The sequence below is a fragment of the Eulemur rufifrons genome, chromosome 3 (assembly GCF_041146395.1).
Source record: "Eulemur rufifrons isolate Redbay chromosome 3, OSU_ERuf_1, whole genome shotgun sequence".
Taxonomy (NCBI): domain Eukaryota; kingdom Metazoa; phylum Chordata; class Mammalia; order Primates; family Lemuridae; genus Eulemur; species Eulemur rufifrons.
This window is the reverse complement of record NC_090985.1, coordinates 4,120,255-4,137,707: the sequence shown is the minus strand read 5'-3', so window position 1 is coordinate 4,137,707 and position 17,453 is coordinate 4,120,255. Positions and strand designations below refer to the sequence as shown.

The 17,453-nt window shown below is 52.2% G+C and overlaps 1 protein-coding gene and 1 non-coding gene across 2 annotated transcripts in view; one reads left to right on the top strand and one right to left on the bottom strand.

Moving 5' to 3' along the window:
* LOC138381923 (sodium/nucleoside cotransporter 1-like) overlaps positions 1–11,286 on the top strand; it is a 47,111-nt gene extending 35,825 nt beyond the window's left edge. The window contains exons 13-19 of the mRNA XM_069466568.1: positions 4,040–4,170; positions 5,994–6,162; positions 6,278–6,475; positions 9,626–9,707; positions 10,375–10,473; positions 10,556–10,667; positions 10,949–11,286. Coding sequence (XP_069322669.1) covers positions 4,040–4,170; positions 5,994–6,162; positions 6,278–6,475; positions 9,626–9,707; positions 10,375–10,473; positions 10,556–10,667; positions 10,949–11,021 — 864 coding nt within the window. The 3' untranslated portion in view covers positions 11,022–11,286. The remainder of the gene's footprint in view (positions 1–4,039; positions 4,171–5,993; positions 6,163–6,277; positions 6,476–9,625; positions 9,708–10,374; positions 10,474–10,555; positions 10,668–10,948) is intronic.
* LOC138382082 (U6 spliceosomal RNA) lies at positions 8,538–8,644 on the bottom strand. Its single transcript, XR_011233254.1, has one exon. It is a non-coding gene; the product is annotated as a U6 spliceosomal RNA (small nuclear RNA).
* Positions 11,287–17,453: the final 6,167 nt, after the last annotated feature.

Below are 17,453 nucleotides of genomic sequence, written 5' to 3'. Positions count from 1 at the left end.
GGAGAGGCGTCCCCTGGGCAAGGCAGGCCTGGTGGCTGCACCATTTGCTCAGGCTTCTCCCATGGCCACTGGGGGAAAGACTCCCAGTATTCCATGTACGGAGTGCCTGCTACGTACCAGGCAATGTGCTAGTTGTTTTAATATCCCCATTTCACAGATGAGGAAATTGAGGCATAGAGAATAGTGAGAAACCCAATGCCAGGATCTGAGCCCAGATCTGTGTGACCGCAAAACTCATGCTCACTTCTCCACAGTCCCACACCCAGGCTGTCCCTGGAGAGCTCCCCTACTCCTTCCCTGCCTGCTCCCCACACTCTGTGGGCTCCCGTCCTTCCTCTGTTCCGACATTATTGCTGGTGCAGCTACTGATCACCCGCACTTGTAGGTCAAATAACAGCGGTGTGACCCGGGCGCTTAGACCAGTCTCAGTCCTCCTCCTGCGCCGCAGGCAGAGGAACCTGCTGTGGATCCCGGTGCCTTATACTTCCTTGTGCTTCCACTTGCAGATCCTCAGAGATGGTGGGTTTTTCCTTAACTGTCAAAGAAATTCTCGGTTGTTGCAAAAGTGACAGTTGAAAATCTCTTTCTTAACCCCACTTCGCACTGGTAACTGCTTTTAACAGCTTAGAGCAGTGGTTCTCAAAGTGTGGTCCGTGGACCAGCACCATCGGCTTACCTGAGAATTTGGTACAAATGCAAAGTCTCAGCCCACCCCAGCCCTGCACAATCAGAAACACAGGTTTGGGGCCCGGTATATGGATGGTCACTCAACTTGAAACCAACTGACTTAAAAATATGTCATTCCAGAGCTTTCTTTGTAGCCATTTAAGTACACACACCTGAACACACACACTTGCTTCCTTTTTCATAAAAGATGAGGTGATTCTACCCATACTTTTCTGCAACTTGCTTTTTTCTTGTAACATTCTGGGCAAGACACAAACCCAGAGGGACAAAAGAAATAGTCGACAGAGCTGACTAATGTAAATGAAAAATGTGCTGTGGGTGAAAGTCACTGTTTAAAAAGCCATTGATTAGGAGAAAATATTTCATAAATTATGGAAACATATTTAAGCTCACTGATGTTCAAAGAAATTCAAACAATAAAATCTTTATTTCTTCCAAATGATACGCAATACTCTGTGCGCCTCTAAAGGGCCCCACTCATGGTGGGGGTTTAATTTGCTGTAACCTTTTTGGAGAACATCTTTCAGTCAATTTTTTAAAACTTTTTGAATTACATTTTATTTTTTATACATGTATTAGTCAATTTAAAAATATTCCTTCCATTTGATCCAGTGAGGAATATTATGATACATAAATATTCTCACAAGTGTTCAAACAATGTAAAATTTTGAGATTATTTGTAATTGTGAACAAAGAAAAGCCAGAATGTCCCCGCAGGTTGGGGATGAGGAGGCGAGTTACTCCATGTGTGGCAATGCACTGAGCCCTGGACCAAGGACACCTGGTTTGCAGAGAGACCCTCACCTGCCTGTGCCTGTCCCCTAGGCTGTCCTGATGCTGCATGTGTATGGGTGGGACGACCACAGAATGACCTGAGCTGTCCCCTTCTCTGGTCCCGAACTACACCTGTCTCTCTCGTCTCTGTCCCTGGCGGTGGCCGAGCGGTGGGTAAGAGGACAAGCCAGGCTGCCCCTCAGTCTGTCCTTCACTCAGGACACCTGGGCCACACCAAGACACTCAGCTCCACTCCCCAAAGAGCATGTTCCTCCATGAATTGTGCACAGGGCCTGTGAGACCCCGCGCAGGGCCGAGTGTGAGTCCACAGCTTAGTGTCCCCATCTGTACAACGGGCAGAGTCACTGCCCACCGCACGGCAGGGCGGGCATTAAATACAGTAACAGGCAGGGGATGCCTCGCGTGGAGGTGAAGGAGCAAAAGTTCTTTCCCGACATGTTGGGGTCAGAAATCTGTCCTTCTGAAACTGTCCACTTAATGCTTTGCAGTTGTCTGGATTTACTCCCTTTCTCAGCAGAGAGCCTTTAGAAAATTCAAGTGGGGCGGTCTTATCCTTGATCCTTGTCCACATGGGACACCTTTGGGTCAGAGAGAGGAGGGCCATGGCAGGGGTGGGCCCTCGGGTGGCAGGACAGAAGGCATTCCTGACCGGGTGCCTGGAGGCAGGGCTGGGGATGTCAGGGCCTTGCAGAGCAGCTGGCAGTGGGGGGGCTGGGTGGGGCTGACCCAGCACCCAGGGAGCCCCGCCTGTGCAGGACTCAGCCCTTTCCGCAGGGAGCAGGAAACAGCCAGCTGCCGCATTTGAGGCTGTGGCCACCACTGGCCCACTCAGAGGACAGTGTCCAGGAATGTGACAACTGCAGAGTATGTTCCCCGCTGGGACCCAAGTTTACAAACCAGACGTAATCTACAAGCCGGAGGAAGGGGCAGAGTCCTGGCTGGTGGAGGGAAAAGTCCCAAGATTCCGGGTGTTGGTACTGTCCCCACTGGAGCTGGGCCACCGAGGAGGAGGGAGGTGAAGTCCCAACGCCCAGCCCAGACAGTGCAGAGAGGACACCGCCCCCAGTGGGGCTTCATCCAGCAGGGAGCAGGACCCGGGGCCCGCACACCTGTCAGGCTGTCGCTGGTTCTTGTCCACGTTTTAAGGAATTTCTGTTTGTCATGGAAAAGAACAACTGGGGTTTAGAAGAGGACGAAGGACGATCCAGGGGTTTCAGAGCCTGGGAGCGTTTCCTGCCTGGCTTCCCATTGGCAGGTCCTGGTACATCCCTGGGGTGACAACGGGGTGATTCTCGGGCTTCTGCCTTTGCTTTTATCAGCCTGAGCGTGGACTTCAACTTCCCTCCTCCTCCTTCACCTTTTTATTTGAAATTTGAGAATGAGGTTGGCTTATGATAGACTTTAAGGAGAACAAGTGTATTTTATAATCATAAAAATGACATCGTGGATATTTTGAAAGGTACTGAAAAGCAGAAAGGACAGAAAATCACCCCTGACCCCGGTACCAGGGACAGCTAGTGCGTTGACATTCCGGGGTATTCTTTCTGCTCTTCTTTCCGTGCATGGCTGGGGTTTGTTTTCTCCCCCGTCGTCTTGGTTATTCTCTGCATGCGACTGTGTGGGCACGTGCCCGTATTATCACCAGGCTTTGAGCACCATCATTTTCAGTGGCAGCGTGACAGCGTGTGGCCATTGTCCTGTTGTTAGATGTTTGAGTTGGTTCAAATTTCCCCACTCAGTAAATGACACAGTTCTGGGGAAAGTTAAAGTGTCGCATCTACCTCTGTGGAAGAGAACAGGGAAGCAAAGGGCTTGGGGCCACAGTGAGGATGAAAATTCAGGAGGGAGAATGCCGGGGGCGGCCCTGGGGGCTGACCCAGGGCACAAGGATGGCTGTTGTGGGCGACAGATTTTCTGGGAAACAGTTCTCGAACTACAGGAGCGGTGTCATGCACTGCCTTGAGGTGGTGAGTTCCCCGTCACAGTGAGCATTCAAAATGGGATCCTATAGAGGGAGTACTATTCCTGCACTAGGACATGACCTACGCTAAGGTTGAATCGGATTACCTCTTAAATCCATCTCAACTATCAGTTCTGGAGCTTTGTTGAAAACCATCACAAAACCCACAGCTAAGAGAGAAACTCGGCTAATGGGGATTAGTGGTCAAAGACAGATAGCTAAAAAACTTCCTAAAAAGGAAGGAAGCACCTTGAACTTGGAGCCAAAAGATGTGATGGGTTCTAACGCCTTCTCTTCTTTTATTTTGGGCAAGTCACATTTAATCCATTGGAACCTCAGTTTCCTCATCTGTAAAATGGGGATAGCAGCACTTGTGTAACTGAGGGAAGTTCTGGGAGGAAGTACGAGTCCTGTACATACAGCCTGTGACCCTCTGTGCACAAAGGTATTGTTATTAGCAATGATCACAGCAGTAATGACAACGAGGACATAGCAGTGGGGAGACTGCACATGTCCCCCTGCTGGCCTGAGCCTCAGTCCTTGGCCCCCAACATTTCTCTGACCGTCTGCCTGTCACCCCCACCCTCACTCTTGCAGATCGATGCTGCCTCATTGATTGCTGCGTCCGTGATGGCTGCCCCTTGTGCTTTGGCCCTGTCCAAGCTGGTCTACCCAGAGGTGGAGGAGTCCAAGTTTAAGAGTGAGGAAGGAGTGAAACTGACCTACGGGTGAGCACAGCAGGAGGGCCTGCGGGGCGCGGGGGGTGGAGCACAGGCGCAGGGTCCTGTTCCCTCTGCCCACCACTGTCCTCCACCAGCCCAGGCCCGCCTGTCCTCTTCTGCTGCCCTGGTTGTGCCTGAGTCCATTCTCTGTGGCTTATAACAGAAAACCTGAAACTGGGTCCTTTATTAGCCAGGGGAATTCATTTCTTTCATTTATGGGGACTGAGAAGTCCAAAGTCAAGGGGCTGCATTTGCTGAGAGCCTTCTTGCTGTCGGGGACTCTGCAGAGTGCTGAGATGGTGCAGGGCATCGTGTAGTGAGGGGACTGAGAGTGCTACCTGCTAGCTCAGGTCACTCTTCCTCTTTTTACGAAGCCACCAGTCCCAGGCCCCTGATAACCAATTAACCTATTAATCCAAAATCAGTGTCAGCCCCCATGACCCAATCACCTCTCAAGCCCCCCCCTCTCCATACTGCCCCATTGGGGGTTAAGTTTTGACACGAGTTGCAGAGGGAACAAACATTCAAACCACAGTGCTTGCAAACATGCAGACTCTGCTTCTCACATGTTAATCTCCACTGTCTGACCAGCAGGACACAGCGGACTGGTCCAGGCTTGGGAGTGAGGCCTGGATTTGGGGGTGTGGCCTGTGGCCTGTGTATGTATGTCATGAAAAGGCTTCATGCCACCTCCTCCACGTGCCTGAGCCCTGACCACCAGGTGTCAACCACCTATTGACGTATTTTGCGCTGTCTTTGATTTCACTTACCTCCTAGCATCTCTTCCTCACAGTCTTAACCAGTGTTGTGTCACATTTAATCCTTAAAAAATGTTGAAAATGCACCCTGTGGACAAATGTGCTTGGGGACACAGTGGGCAACCCCAATGTCACAACGTCCTGAGGCTCCAGGGCAGTGCTGTCCCATGGAAAGAGAACATGAGCTGCTTCTGTCATCTTCAATTTCCTCTAGCTGTCTTTTAAAAAGCCCACAGAGGGCCAGGTGAGGTGGCTCACACCTGAAATCCTTGCACTCTGGGAGGCCCAGGCTGAAGGATCACTTGAGCTCAGGAGTTCGAGACCAGCCTGAGCAAGAGCAAGACTGCATCTCTACTAAAAATAGAAAAGTTAGCCAGGCATAGTGGCACATGCCTGGAGTCCCAGCTACTCAGGTGGCTGAGGCAAGAGGATCACTTGAGCCCAGGAGTTTGAGGTTACAGTGAGCTATGATGACGCTGCTATACTCTACCCAAGGCTGCAGAGCCAGACCCTGTCTCAAAAAGAAAAAAACAAGGTAGGAAGAGAAAAGACAAAAGTATAAGCAAAACATCTAATGCTGAAATGTTAAGTAGACTCTTTGTCCTTTTCTGTGTGACGGCATCTCAAAAGCACAAAGAAATGGGGGATTTTAATAATATATTTTGCTTAAGGCAATATACCCAAAATACTATCATTTCAACATAAAAAATTTTATATTTCAATCAATATAAAAGTTATCGAAATATTTTGCATTCTTTGATACTAAATCCCCAAAGTCTGGTGTGTATCTTACATTTATAGCACAAGTCAGTTTGACCCAGACTCCCTTCATGTGGTTAAAACCCACATGTGGCTAATGGCTTCCGTGTGGGCCAGCACCGTGCTAGAAACCTGGGTCTCATCCCAGCGCTTTGACCAGCCCCTCTCTTGCGCTCTGGGTCTCAGAGGGAAAACAAGGGTTCTCTCGCTCTGAACTGCTCTGTCCAAGGTTTCTCCTTGAGCCTATAGGATGAGGACCCTTGCCATTTGTGGGGACAGGCCAATAATGATCACTTTTGACCCCAACAACAGAGATGCTCGGAACCTCATAGAAGCAGTCAGTAGTGGGGCCACCACCTCAGTGAAAGTGGTCACCAATATTATTGCCAACCTGATTGTGAACCTCGCTGTGCTGGCCTTCATCAACGCTGTCCTCTCCTGGCTGGGAAACATGGTGGACATCGACGGGCTCAGCTTCCAGGTGTGGGTCCAGCCAGCCCGCTCAGCCTGTGGAGGGGATGGCCTCGGGTGGGCAGTGGGCAGTGGCCTGGGCCCAGCACAGGGTCCCAGCCATGCCTCTTGTCCTCACTCCCTAGCTCATCTGCTCCTACATCCTGCGGCCTGTGGCCTTCCTGATGGGCGTCACCTGGGAGGACTGCCCCGTGGTGGCTGAGCTGCTGGGGATCAACCTGTTTCTGAATGAGTTTGTGGCCTATCAGGAACTCTCCAAGTACAAGCAGCGCCGCCTGGCAGGGGCTGAGGAGTGGGCTGGCACCAGGAAGCAGTGGATCTCCGTGAGTGTCTCCGTCCCCCCCTGCAGCCTGGCTCCCTGGGCCTGGCTGAGACACACTGAAGTGGCACTTACCCTGCCACATCCTATGGTCCTGGGAAACAGGATGGCTTCAGGCTTTGCTGCCATCTGTCTTGGGGCCTCTCAGGAGGCCGAGGTGCAGGTGTGAAGAAAGAGCCTTGTTTGAGATAGCTGAGATCTAGGTCTACATGGGCCAGCCGCTGCGCCTTGCCCCTTCAGTTGGAACACAGGGGGCAGTACCTGCCACAGTACTGAAGGCATAGCCTCAGCTTCCCATGAGCCGGGAGAGGGAGCGAGACAGGCAGAGCTCACCGTCCCCTCCCCTGCTAATACACTGCGTGCCGTCCAGGGCTTGGCTCTTTGGTTAAAGTTTATTCTAACAAGCCTCCGAAGCTCCATAAAATTAACCTTTCTAAGTGAATGCAAGCTCGAGTAACATTACTGAGAATGAAAAATTACCCGTAACCTGACATCAGAAAGTAACAACTGTTGTTCTCTCCATTTTCTTCTATTCTTTTGAAGAGAGCGTTTACATTGTTGCTGTTAGAGCATCCACACTGGGGTGTGGCCAGCTCTGTCGTTTACTTACTGTTGTGACGTAAGCATCATTTTCCATATATGTGACCTAACACATTTAACACGTCCCTGCTGTTGGGCCATTCAGGTCAACTCCATTATTTGACCATTAGCCACCGTGTTGAAATGAACATCCTTGTGCGTAGCACTTTTCCCTTTTCCTGGATCATTTCCTCAGCAGCTGTCCCAGATGTGGGCTGCCTGAGTCACACAGGAGTCCTCTGCAGTTGCTGCCGGGAACCTCCCCAAAGGGTGTCGGCAGCTGAGGCCATCAGCTGAAATGACAGGCCCCGGTCGTGCGGCGAGCATTTGCTTCACCGCACACCAAACAGCTTTCAGTAGCCTCTTTGCAAAAACAGATTTTCCACTTTAATGAGCAAATGATAGCTCATTGTATTAATTCTCATTACTTGGGCGACTGGAAACTTTTAACGGGAAATATTTTTCTTGTCTTTTTGATTATTTTTTAAATGATAAAGAAATGTAGTCGTTAGTTTAAAAATAGTCTGTGTGAAGCATAAAACACAGGTTTCCCCTCACTCCTTGCCCTCAGCCCTGGTCTCTCCCCTTCCTCAGAGGTAATAGCAGGCACGGCCCTTGGGGGTCGTTTTTATGAACTTAGATCCTTCAGTGGGTGTCTGTTGAGACCCCTTAGGCGCTGGGCACCAGGACGAAAGGGGCAGTTAGGCCAGACACGCTGGCTCCTATCAGTCGTCCCAGCACTTCGGGGGGCTGAGGCAGACGGGTCATTCGAGCCCAGGAGCTTGATGTTGCTGTGAGCTATGATGACACCAGTACACTCTAGCCTGGGTGACAGACTGCGACTATGTCTCGAAGGAAAGAAAAAGCAAAAGGTGGGGGTAGTAATTAGACAGACGTGGTCTCTGGCCTAATGGAACTTACATCTAGTGAGAGACACAGACAATACAAGAAAGTGAAGGAATGAAAAAGAACCACAATTTGTGGTAAGTTCTATGAAGAAAACAACAAGAAAAACCAGAGAAGGGTCTTCCTTGGCTGACCTGGTCAGAAGAGGCCTCCCTGAAGTGTGGCATTTAGGCTGAGACTTGGAGGAAGGAGACGGGGCCAGCCAGGAGCAGCTGGGAAGAACATTCCAGACAAAGGAAGAGGCGTGTGCAAAGGCCCTGAGGTTGCAAAGCACGTGGTCTGTTTAGGGAACAGAGAGGGGAGAAGCACAGCTAGAGCAGGGGTGATTGTAAAAGAGAGTGGCAGAGGAGCAGGAAGTTACTGAGGATTGGGCCGTTTGCATGTTAAGATCACTCGGGCTGCTGTAGGGAGCACAGCTGTAGGTGAGCAGGCTGAGATACAGGTGCCTTAATACTTTCCCAGTAATCTTTATATAAACTCTTTGTTTTAAAGACATTAGGCCTTTTCTGTTATATTTCCTACCAATATTTTTCCTAGTCTGTTCTTTCTTTCCCCCTTCATTTTGTAAACAGGGATTGTTTTTAAACATGGAATCTCTCACACATCTGCGTGTCAGCCTTGTGCAGGGGCCGTGCTAACCTGCTCTGTGTCGTTCTGGGTTTAGTGCATGTGTTGCTGAAGTGAGCACAGGAATGTATTTTACACCAAAGCTTTTCTGTTGTGATTTCTTCTGTTATTTCTAAACTTAGACAGTAATTTCGTAAGCTTTAAATTCCTGAGACTATATGATGCTCTAATTACAGCCAGGAGATTTGGAGTTAGACAAGGCTGAGTTCAAATCCTAACACAGCCTCCATCTTGCTGTGTGAACTGCCTCAGTTCCCTAAGCTTTCTGAGCCTCCCTTGGCTCCTCTCCAAAATGAGAGCAGTAATTCTACCTTTTAACAACAGTAATTGTGTATATTTTTATCATTTCATGATTGAAATATTAATATTTCTCTGCTTTGATGATGTAGAATTAATGTTGTATATGGTCTGAGGTATAGACCTAAACCAATTTTCTTTCCAAATTTTTTCGTTTTGGCTCTTAAGACTAATTTCTGGGGCATTAAACAACTGTTGAGAACGAAGGGAAGAGCCGCCTTACTCAAACACGCGCTCTGTGCCTGGCGTTTCCCAAACATGAGATGGTCCTTAGGACAGCCCTGCCCGGCAAGCACTATCATTCCCACACTCCAGATGGGGCAGCGAAACCTTTAAAAGTCTGTTGACTTGCTTGAGCTGATACTTGGTGGCACAAGGCTGGACGCCAGGTTGGCTGGGCTCCAAGTCCCTTACTCTGTCCGGCAGGCCACACTCCCCCACTCCTGGCATGACAGCACAGCAACCGGAGGCACAGGGCTACAGAGTGTCGGGGACAGAGCTTAGTAGGGCCAGAGTGAGAGGACTGAGCCAGGCAGTCACACCCAGAACGGCTGGTGATGAAGATGAAGGGGTTGAAGGACAGGTGGGAGAGGTGGGAGTGGGGGGCCTGGGAGGGCACAGCACAGAGAGCTCGAAGGGCAGGGACATGTAGGATGTGGGTGGAATTAAGGCCAGAGAGCCTGGGTGGTGTCGGGGTGCCAGTCCTGTCTGTGGGAGCCCCTCTCCGTTCATCTGTGTGTTTCAGGTCAGAGCAGAAACCATCACGACGTTTGCCCTCTGTGGGTTGCCCAACTTGGCCTACTTCGGGATCGTGCTGGGAGTCCTGAGTGAGTCCCCTCCCCTGTGTCCTGGAGAGTTGGGGGCCTGAACTCTCTGGGACCTGTGGGCCTCAGCTGTCTTGCCTGTCCAAGGCAGGACCTGAACAAGCCGGCCACGGAGGTTCGTCCTAGCCCATGTTCTCCGCGGCTGGGGGTCACCCAGGAGGTCAGCACCGTGGCCTTGCAGGCCAAGCCTGGCTGGGTACAGGAGGTGTGGTGCTGGCCTGTCCCCCAAGGCTTTGGCCTGCCTTTCCCACAGCTGCAGTGGGCAGGAGGCTCTGCTCCATCCTCAGCTCTTTGCAAACAGCACGTCCACTCCTCATGGCCACCTGCCTGGTGGCATGATCATGCCATTTTGCAGAGGGGAAACTGAGTCTTGAAGAAGTGAAGTGATGGCCCAGGCTAGTCAGTGGCTGAGTCTGTGTTTAATCCCAGGTCTGCCTGACTCCAAACTCAGGTTCTTTCCTGCACCTGCCACTAATGGCACGTGGGGCATCACCTAGGGGTCCGAGCCAGGCCAAAAAGGCTCCCAAACTTAGCAAGTGGCCAGGAGGACAATGTCTGTCCCTCTGGCCACCCAGAAGCACAAGGGAGGTCAGAAGACATAGCCAGAGCCACAGAACATGGGCAGAGAGGTACGTGGCTTCCTCGGCCCGAGCACTCTGTTCCTTTGCAGCCTCCATGGTCCCTGAACGGAAGAGCGACTTCTCCCGGATCATGCTCCGAGCACTCTTCACAAGTGCCTGTATGAGTCTTGTCAACGCCTGCGTGGCGGGTGAGTGCAGCCTGGCGGGTGCAGCACCTGGGGCCGTGATTTTCTAGTGGGGGCTCTGCTCACCAGCTGCTCTCCCTCGCAGGCATCCTCTACGTGCCCAGGGAGGCCGAGGTCGACTGTGTGTCCCTGCTAAACACAACCCTCAGCAGCACTAGCTTTGAGGTGTACCAGTGCTGCCGCCAGGCCTTCCAGAGGTGAGGGCCAGGCACGGGGCCTTGGGGGCACGGGGGCACCAGCGGTGATGGCGTGCGGGAGGCCCGCGTGGCTGGGGATGCCTTTGGCACCAGGAGGAGAGGTACAAATGTCATGGCTGCAGCTGATGTGGCCAGGGGAGGAGGAAGTGAAGGCTTGAGGATCGAATTTGAAGAGGAAGGTGGACCAGAGACGTGCAGTAACTTTCCCGGGGCTGCACGGCCTGGTAGTGGCCAGCAGAGCCGGCCTGCAGGTCTCACAGAAACCTCTGCTTTCCTTTCAGCGTCGGCCTGGAGTTCGGCCCAGGGACCCTGAACAACTGCTGTCAGTTTTACAGCCACCCGATCTGTGCGTAGCGGGGACGGACATCCTTGTGCCTTCCGAGGGCTGTTCTTCCCCAGGAAGCCCCTGTCCCCATCTTCCCCTCTCCAGTCCCCTCCTCAGGGAAGCCGCAGGGCTTAGACCCTCAGTCCCACACTTGGCAATGAAAGCAGGCACCTTGCGGAAATGACAGGAACATACCTAATCCCGCAATTTCCTACCAGCATGTGCAGATGAGTCGGGAGCGGTGTCCCTGCTCTGTCTCTGCCTGGCTGGCAGGCACCCTGCAGGGACCCCTGTGCTCACAGACGCCTGGAAGGAGCCAGCAGACAACAAGGGCCTGCAGAGCTTTCTCTTTGCGTGGCCAGAATCTGCTTTTAGAATTTGTGTTACAGCCTCCAGGAGTTCCTGGGAAGCCCCTGGAGGGACAGCAGGGGGCAAGCTCCAGGCCCCAGTTTCCTGCCCAAAACCATATCTCAGGCCAAATCGCATCCTCTGCGATGAGCCTGACTACATCTCAGAGATAACCGCGTGTCCGGGAGCAGAAAAAGCAGGAAAGACGGACCAGCTGACGTTGCAGCCCCTGCTACTTACTCCTCAGCCGCCTCTGCTTTAACTGACAGCAGTCACTAATTCTCTTCTTTCCCTTTGTCCCCATAAAATCAGCAGGCCACTGGTCCTTGCTGCTGACACCCCTTCTCTTTCTTTGGGGTGCCACACAGTCTCCCTGTTCTCCCCGCCTTCCCTCTCTCTTTCTCTCTCGCACTGTCTCCAAGAAGATAAACTTTTTACTTTTATATATCCTAACCCCAGTGTGAGAAATCTTTCTGCACCCGCACCGTGAGCACCTACTAGGCTTTCCACACTAACAGGGCAGGGGTGAAGGAATCAGCGGGGACTTCAGTAAAGCGAGGACACCTCCCAGCCCAGCCCCTCTCTCTGCGCCCCCACTTCCTACCTCCCCCAAACGTGAGTTCTCAGGCTCACCTGTGCCTCCTTGTGTTTCCCCTCCACATGCAAATGGCATCCTGGTCCTCTCCGTCCCCCTCTCCTTGGGGTCCCTCACATGCACCTTGTCCTTCTGCTGTGGGCCCCACACTGAAGCCTGCTCCCCTCCTCCCTTCCCGGGCACTAGGGTCTCTCCGTGGCTTCCCCGCAGATGATGTGTCCCGGACACTCCTGTCCCACTGCCTTCCCCCATGGCACTTCCCACACTGGTGTCCTGTGCAGCACCGTCCCACGAGGTGCTCAGAGGGTTCCAGGAGGCACAGGCTTGGAATAAAATTGGACAGGGTTGTTTGGGGCGTTAGTTCTGTTTGGCTTTTTTTTCTAACTGTGGACTTGTCAGAGCTTGGTGTGGTTATGATATGAGGCTTTTTCCAAGTTTATTCGACCATAGGAACTTTTCTGATGGCAGTTTCTCTTAGTTGAAGGTTTCCTGGAATGCAATTTGGTAAATGTTGGTTGATGTTCAAACTGCTTCACTGCACGTAACTGCAATACTAGCAGATATTGACGTGGCACTGTGGGCAGGCACTGTCCTCAGTGCTTTCTGTGTTTTAACTCCATCCTTACAACAACCCCATGAGGTGGGTACTATTATTCTCCCTAGTGGACGGATATCAGAGGCCCAGACAGGTGAAGTAACGTGCCTAAAGTGACAAAGACGGCAAGAGGCAGAGGCAGGATTTGAACCCAGGCCATCTGGTTCCATAAGCTGCGGTGTTCAGCCTCTGTGCTGGGCTGCTGGGGTTCAAGGAACTCCTTGTGTGGCTTGTCCTCAGCTCTCCCCGCCTATCCCCCCACCCCGAGCTCTCTGCGCCGATCGGTCAGGCCTGACGCCCCTCCCTGCCTGTGTTTCTGGAGTTCCCGTCTCCCTTATGTCCATGCTGCTCTTATCTCGGGGGCTGCAGTGACCTCGGATGTACCCTGTCCCTGTGGCCACTGAGCCTCACCCTCACCTGCCAGGTCCAGCTTCCTTTGCATTTGGGGACAGCCGTGACCTGAGGCAGAGGAGTGTGCAGCTCTGGGCCGCAGCCCCCAGCGGAGCCCCAGTGAGCCAGGTTCTGCTTCTGCTCGGCCGCGGACTTCAGTTCCAGTGGGCACTGGCCTTGCTTCTTGTGACCCTCACAGGCCGACCTGAGCCCCTGCCCTCAGGACTTTAGCTCTGCAGAGGGGAGGCTGGGCCTGACTGCTACAGCCCATAGCTAGGGCCTTGCCTTCTCTGTGCAGTGGCCCTCCCCGTCCCCGGCATCTGCCACCTGTTCCCACTCCCCGTGGGCTGCTGACAGGAGGCCTTGCTGCTGTGGACCCCGGCCGCCAGCGTCGGCCGTGCGCCCCTCCCGGCCTGTCTGCTGGCCTCGGCTCCCCCAGCTGGGTCGTGGAACAGTCCAAGGACTCCCCCGACCTCCCTCCCTGGACACCCTGCACACTCGTCACATGGCCAGGGCGTTCCCGCGAGGACAGTGAGCCCCTGAACACAGGGCTCCCAATGTACCGCAGTGTCCGAGTCCATTAGGGCTGATAGAGCAGAATACCATGAACTCGATAGCTCATAGACAACAGAAACTTACTTCTCACTGTCCTGGACGGTGGGAAGTCCAAAATCAAGGCAGCAACAGATTCAGGGTTTGTTCAGAGCCTGTTTCTCACAAATGGCAGCTTCTTGCTGTGTCCTCACATGGTGGAAGAGGTGAGCAGGTTCCCTCAGGCCCCTACAGAAGGGCACTAATACCTGGCTGGGCACAGTGGCTCAAGCCTGTCATCCCAGCACTTTAGGAGGCCGAGATGGGAGGATTACGTGAGGCCTCCCTGGGCAACATAGTGAGATTCCATCTGTAAATTATATTATTATTATTATTATTTGAGACACAGTCTTGCTCTGTCACCTGGGCTACAGTGCAGTGGCATCATTGTAGCTCACTGCAACCTCAAACTCCTGAGCTCAAGCGATCCTCCTGCCTCAGCCTCCTGAGTAGTTGGGACTACACACAAGCACCACCACGCCTGGCTAATTCTTTTATTTTTGTAGATATGGGGTTTTGCTGTTGCTCAGGCCGGTCTCGAACTCCTAGCCTCAAGCGATCCCTCCTGCCTTGGCCTCCTAAAAGTCATGAAATTACAGGCATGAGCCACCATGCCCAGCCATACTAAATTATTAAAAAAGTAATAATAGTAAGGTCACTAATCTCATTTGTGAGGGCTCCACCTCATGACCTAATGACCTCCCAAAGGCCCCACTTCCTAATACCATCACCTGGGCAGTTCGAATTTCTGCATATGAATTTTGGGTGACATGAACATTCAGACTGTAGCACATAGTGATGTAAGATGTTAACAGTAGGGGAAGGTGGGTGTGGGGTTTATGGGAGCCCTGTATTATTTGTGCAAGCTCTCTGCAAATCTAAACTGTTCTATAATGTTAAAGTTGATGTTAAAAGTTGCAGTGTCACTTGTAATTCAGCCCATGGGTAGCTCTGTCCTGGCCAATGCATGTCCCAGTAGGTGACCACCAAGGTCTGGGAGTTGACCAGTGGGCTACATTGATCCCCTTTCTGTCCCTTCTTCCCAGGGCTCTGCTCTTACCTCTGCTGCCCCCTGAGTTCAATTTGAACTCATGCCTTCAGCTGAATATTAATTGGTCCTGACCTCTTTCCAACCACGTGAAGAACATCATGTGCTTGAAATTACTCTTGACTCAGAATCAGTGAGCCCTGAGTTTGGACAGGACCTTAGACATCACTGTGAGGGTGTCTGCCTCCCCACCCAACTTCTATGGGAATTTTTACACCCACTGCACGGAGGTGTCTGTCACCAGGTTTTTATGTTTGAATCACGAGACTCCACTCCCACGAGTGAACCAGCACTGAACACCTGACTCAGGGAAGCCAAATCCACGTTCTTGCCAATGGCCTTTCAGAATCTCAGGGAAGGGTTTGAATCATAAAACCCAGAAACAGAGAGCTGGGAGCCGAGTGACCACGGTGGGGCTGTGTCCTGGAGGTCATCTCATTCCCACCCTTCCCGCAGCCCAGTTGTTCAGCTCTTCCTCGGACTCGATGAGAACCGAATTCTTGCCCCAAATCCCCTTGAACCCAAGGTAATTTCAGAAGGTTCCTCTTTGTAATCAAAGGGTCATTGCCTGGGATAGCCACTTTGTTAAACCCCTCATTTCTCTTGCAATCAAGTGGTCATTCATCATTTGCTTACATCTCATCAAAAACAAGAATCTCTCTACCTCTCAGAGCAACTAATTTCATATCGGAGAGCTCCACTTCTGAAAAGGTTCTTTTCTGATTTTGCATGAAAAAGTATTGTGCTTTGATCTGAGTTTTGCCGTTCAGGGCCATTCATGGGCCATTCAAATCTCATCTCATGTGTATATCTTTGTTGTTTGTTTTCCTACACACCAAAGTAATACTCATTATTTTTAAAAAGTCGAATTTTATACAAATCTTACAGAAATGTTCTTCCCTTTTCCACATGCCAGCCCTTCAGCTATTTGAGGATGGTGACCCCTGAGGCTTCCACTCTCTGAGCCAGGAGCCCTTAGTTCTTTCAGTTTTTCCTCACATGACGCATAGCAAGCTTTCAGCATTTACCCCAGGCCCGATTCTCCGTGGTTCTGCATTCATGGGCAGACAGCGCATGCGTCATGAGCAAGTCCAAGATGAAGCCAGAGCACAACACGGTAAGTATGATCTCCTGGGTGTAACCCAGACGACGTGATGAGACGACGGATTGGACACGGCCTTGGGAGGGGATTCAAAGGGGGCAGACTTGTTAGGAAGGAAGAGTGTTAAGAAGCTTCATGCCTGCTTCAGAAATCCTCCATCCTGAGGGCTTTCATGTTGGGGATGAGCTGTCATTGTGGGAGAGAATGGTAGAAAGTCCTGGCCCAGAGCACACAGGGACAGGGATAGGCTATAGCAGGAACAGGGATGGGGGTAGGACCTCATCTAGGGGCCATCGTACTTGCCCACCAACAAGGGGGGCAGTGAGTTCCTGACTTGCCTGGGGGCTGCTGCCCACTCCCACGGGGGGAGGGGAATTGCTGCCGTGGACCAAGTTCTGGTAAAGACATGGAATGGTGACATAAGCTCAACCGTGCCAACCCCGACTTTGTGATGGAAGTGGGGGACAGGCTGCACAGCCAGGCGCCTATTCCACACTGGAGTCTGAAGGCATTCAGGAAAGAGACTCTGCAAGGAAAGTCAGCCCTGCGTGGACCCCTGGCTCTGCTGTGGCAAAATGTCCCAGTGAGGAAGGAAAGGCAGAGATGACAGAAGAAACCAACATGGGTATAAATGAATGGCCGGGACCTCGTTCATAAACTCAGATTGGAAGTAACAGGTACCACCATCTGGCTGAAGGACACATGAGCATGGGTAGAAGGACAGCTGGATGTCCTCTAGTAGCCACTCTCCTTGTCTTCCTTTAGTAAAGACTGGCAGTCAGCAGGGCGTATGGCCACCAAGATGAAGACTTCATCTGTCCCCCTTCCTGTCAGCTAGCGGTGGCTGTGTGACTACGGTCTGGCCAACGGGGTGTGAGCAGAAGTCGAGCAGGCAGCGCCTGATGGTGCCCTTAGGAAAGGGCTTGGCAGACTTTTTCTCACAGGATCATATTAGAGAGTGGCTGTGTTCCAGTAAAACTGTGTCGCAACTGCTCCACTCTGCCCTTGTGTGTTGAAAGCAGCCATAGGTAACACCTAAACAAAGGACAATGGCTGTGCTCCAACAAACCTCTGTTTAGCAAACAGGTGGCCAGCAGCAGGCTGTGGCTTGCTGACCCCTGCCTTAGACAAAGGGGCTCACCCTGGGCATCCCTGGCCCACTGTGCTCCCTGCCAGGTGGAATGCAGGGGGGAGGGAGGGTGAGCTGTCTGGGACCAGGAAGACATAGGCAACACTGGAGGGATGGAGCAGCTGCAAGTCAAAAGGAGCCTGGCCCTGATGTCTTCGCAGGGCAAGGCTGCCAGAACAGCAGGGACTTTATGTGAGAGGGGCAAGAACTTGTGTCTCGCTTATGTTATTGCTGGGGTCTCTGCAAAGCAGCCTGCCGGTAGACAGGAAGAGCAAGATGAGCAGCAAGAAAGAGCAGATTTGCCGCTTTCCTGTGGGGCTCCCGGTGAACAAACGGAACAAGATACCATGAACCAGGTGCCCGGCTCCCCTGGCACTCCTGGTTCTCTGACCCCATGGGGCTGGGACATTCCCCGAGAGCCATAGGTAGACCCACTTCCTGCCACAAAGTCCAAATCTGAAACAGACACCCTGCTGGCCACCAAGACTTCAGGGAGCAAGAGAATCCTGACACCACATTTGAGAGGGAGTGGAAAGAGGGCCAGATGGCCAAACTGCAAGGGTTTCCAATTTAGCCTCACAACAGGACAGCACCAGAGAGAAAGACGCGGGAAGGTAGCCTCGTGACAGCTTGTGCCTCAAGCACCCATAAGCAGGAAGCGGA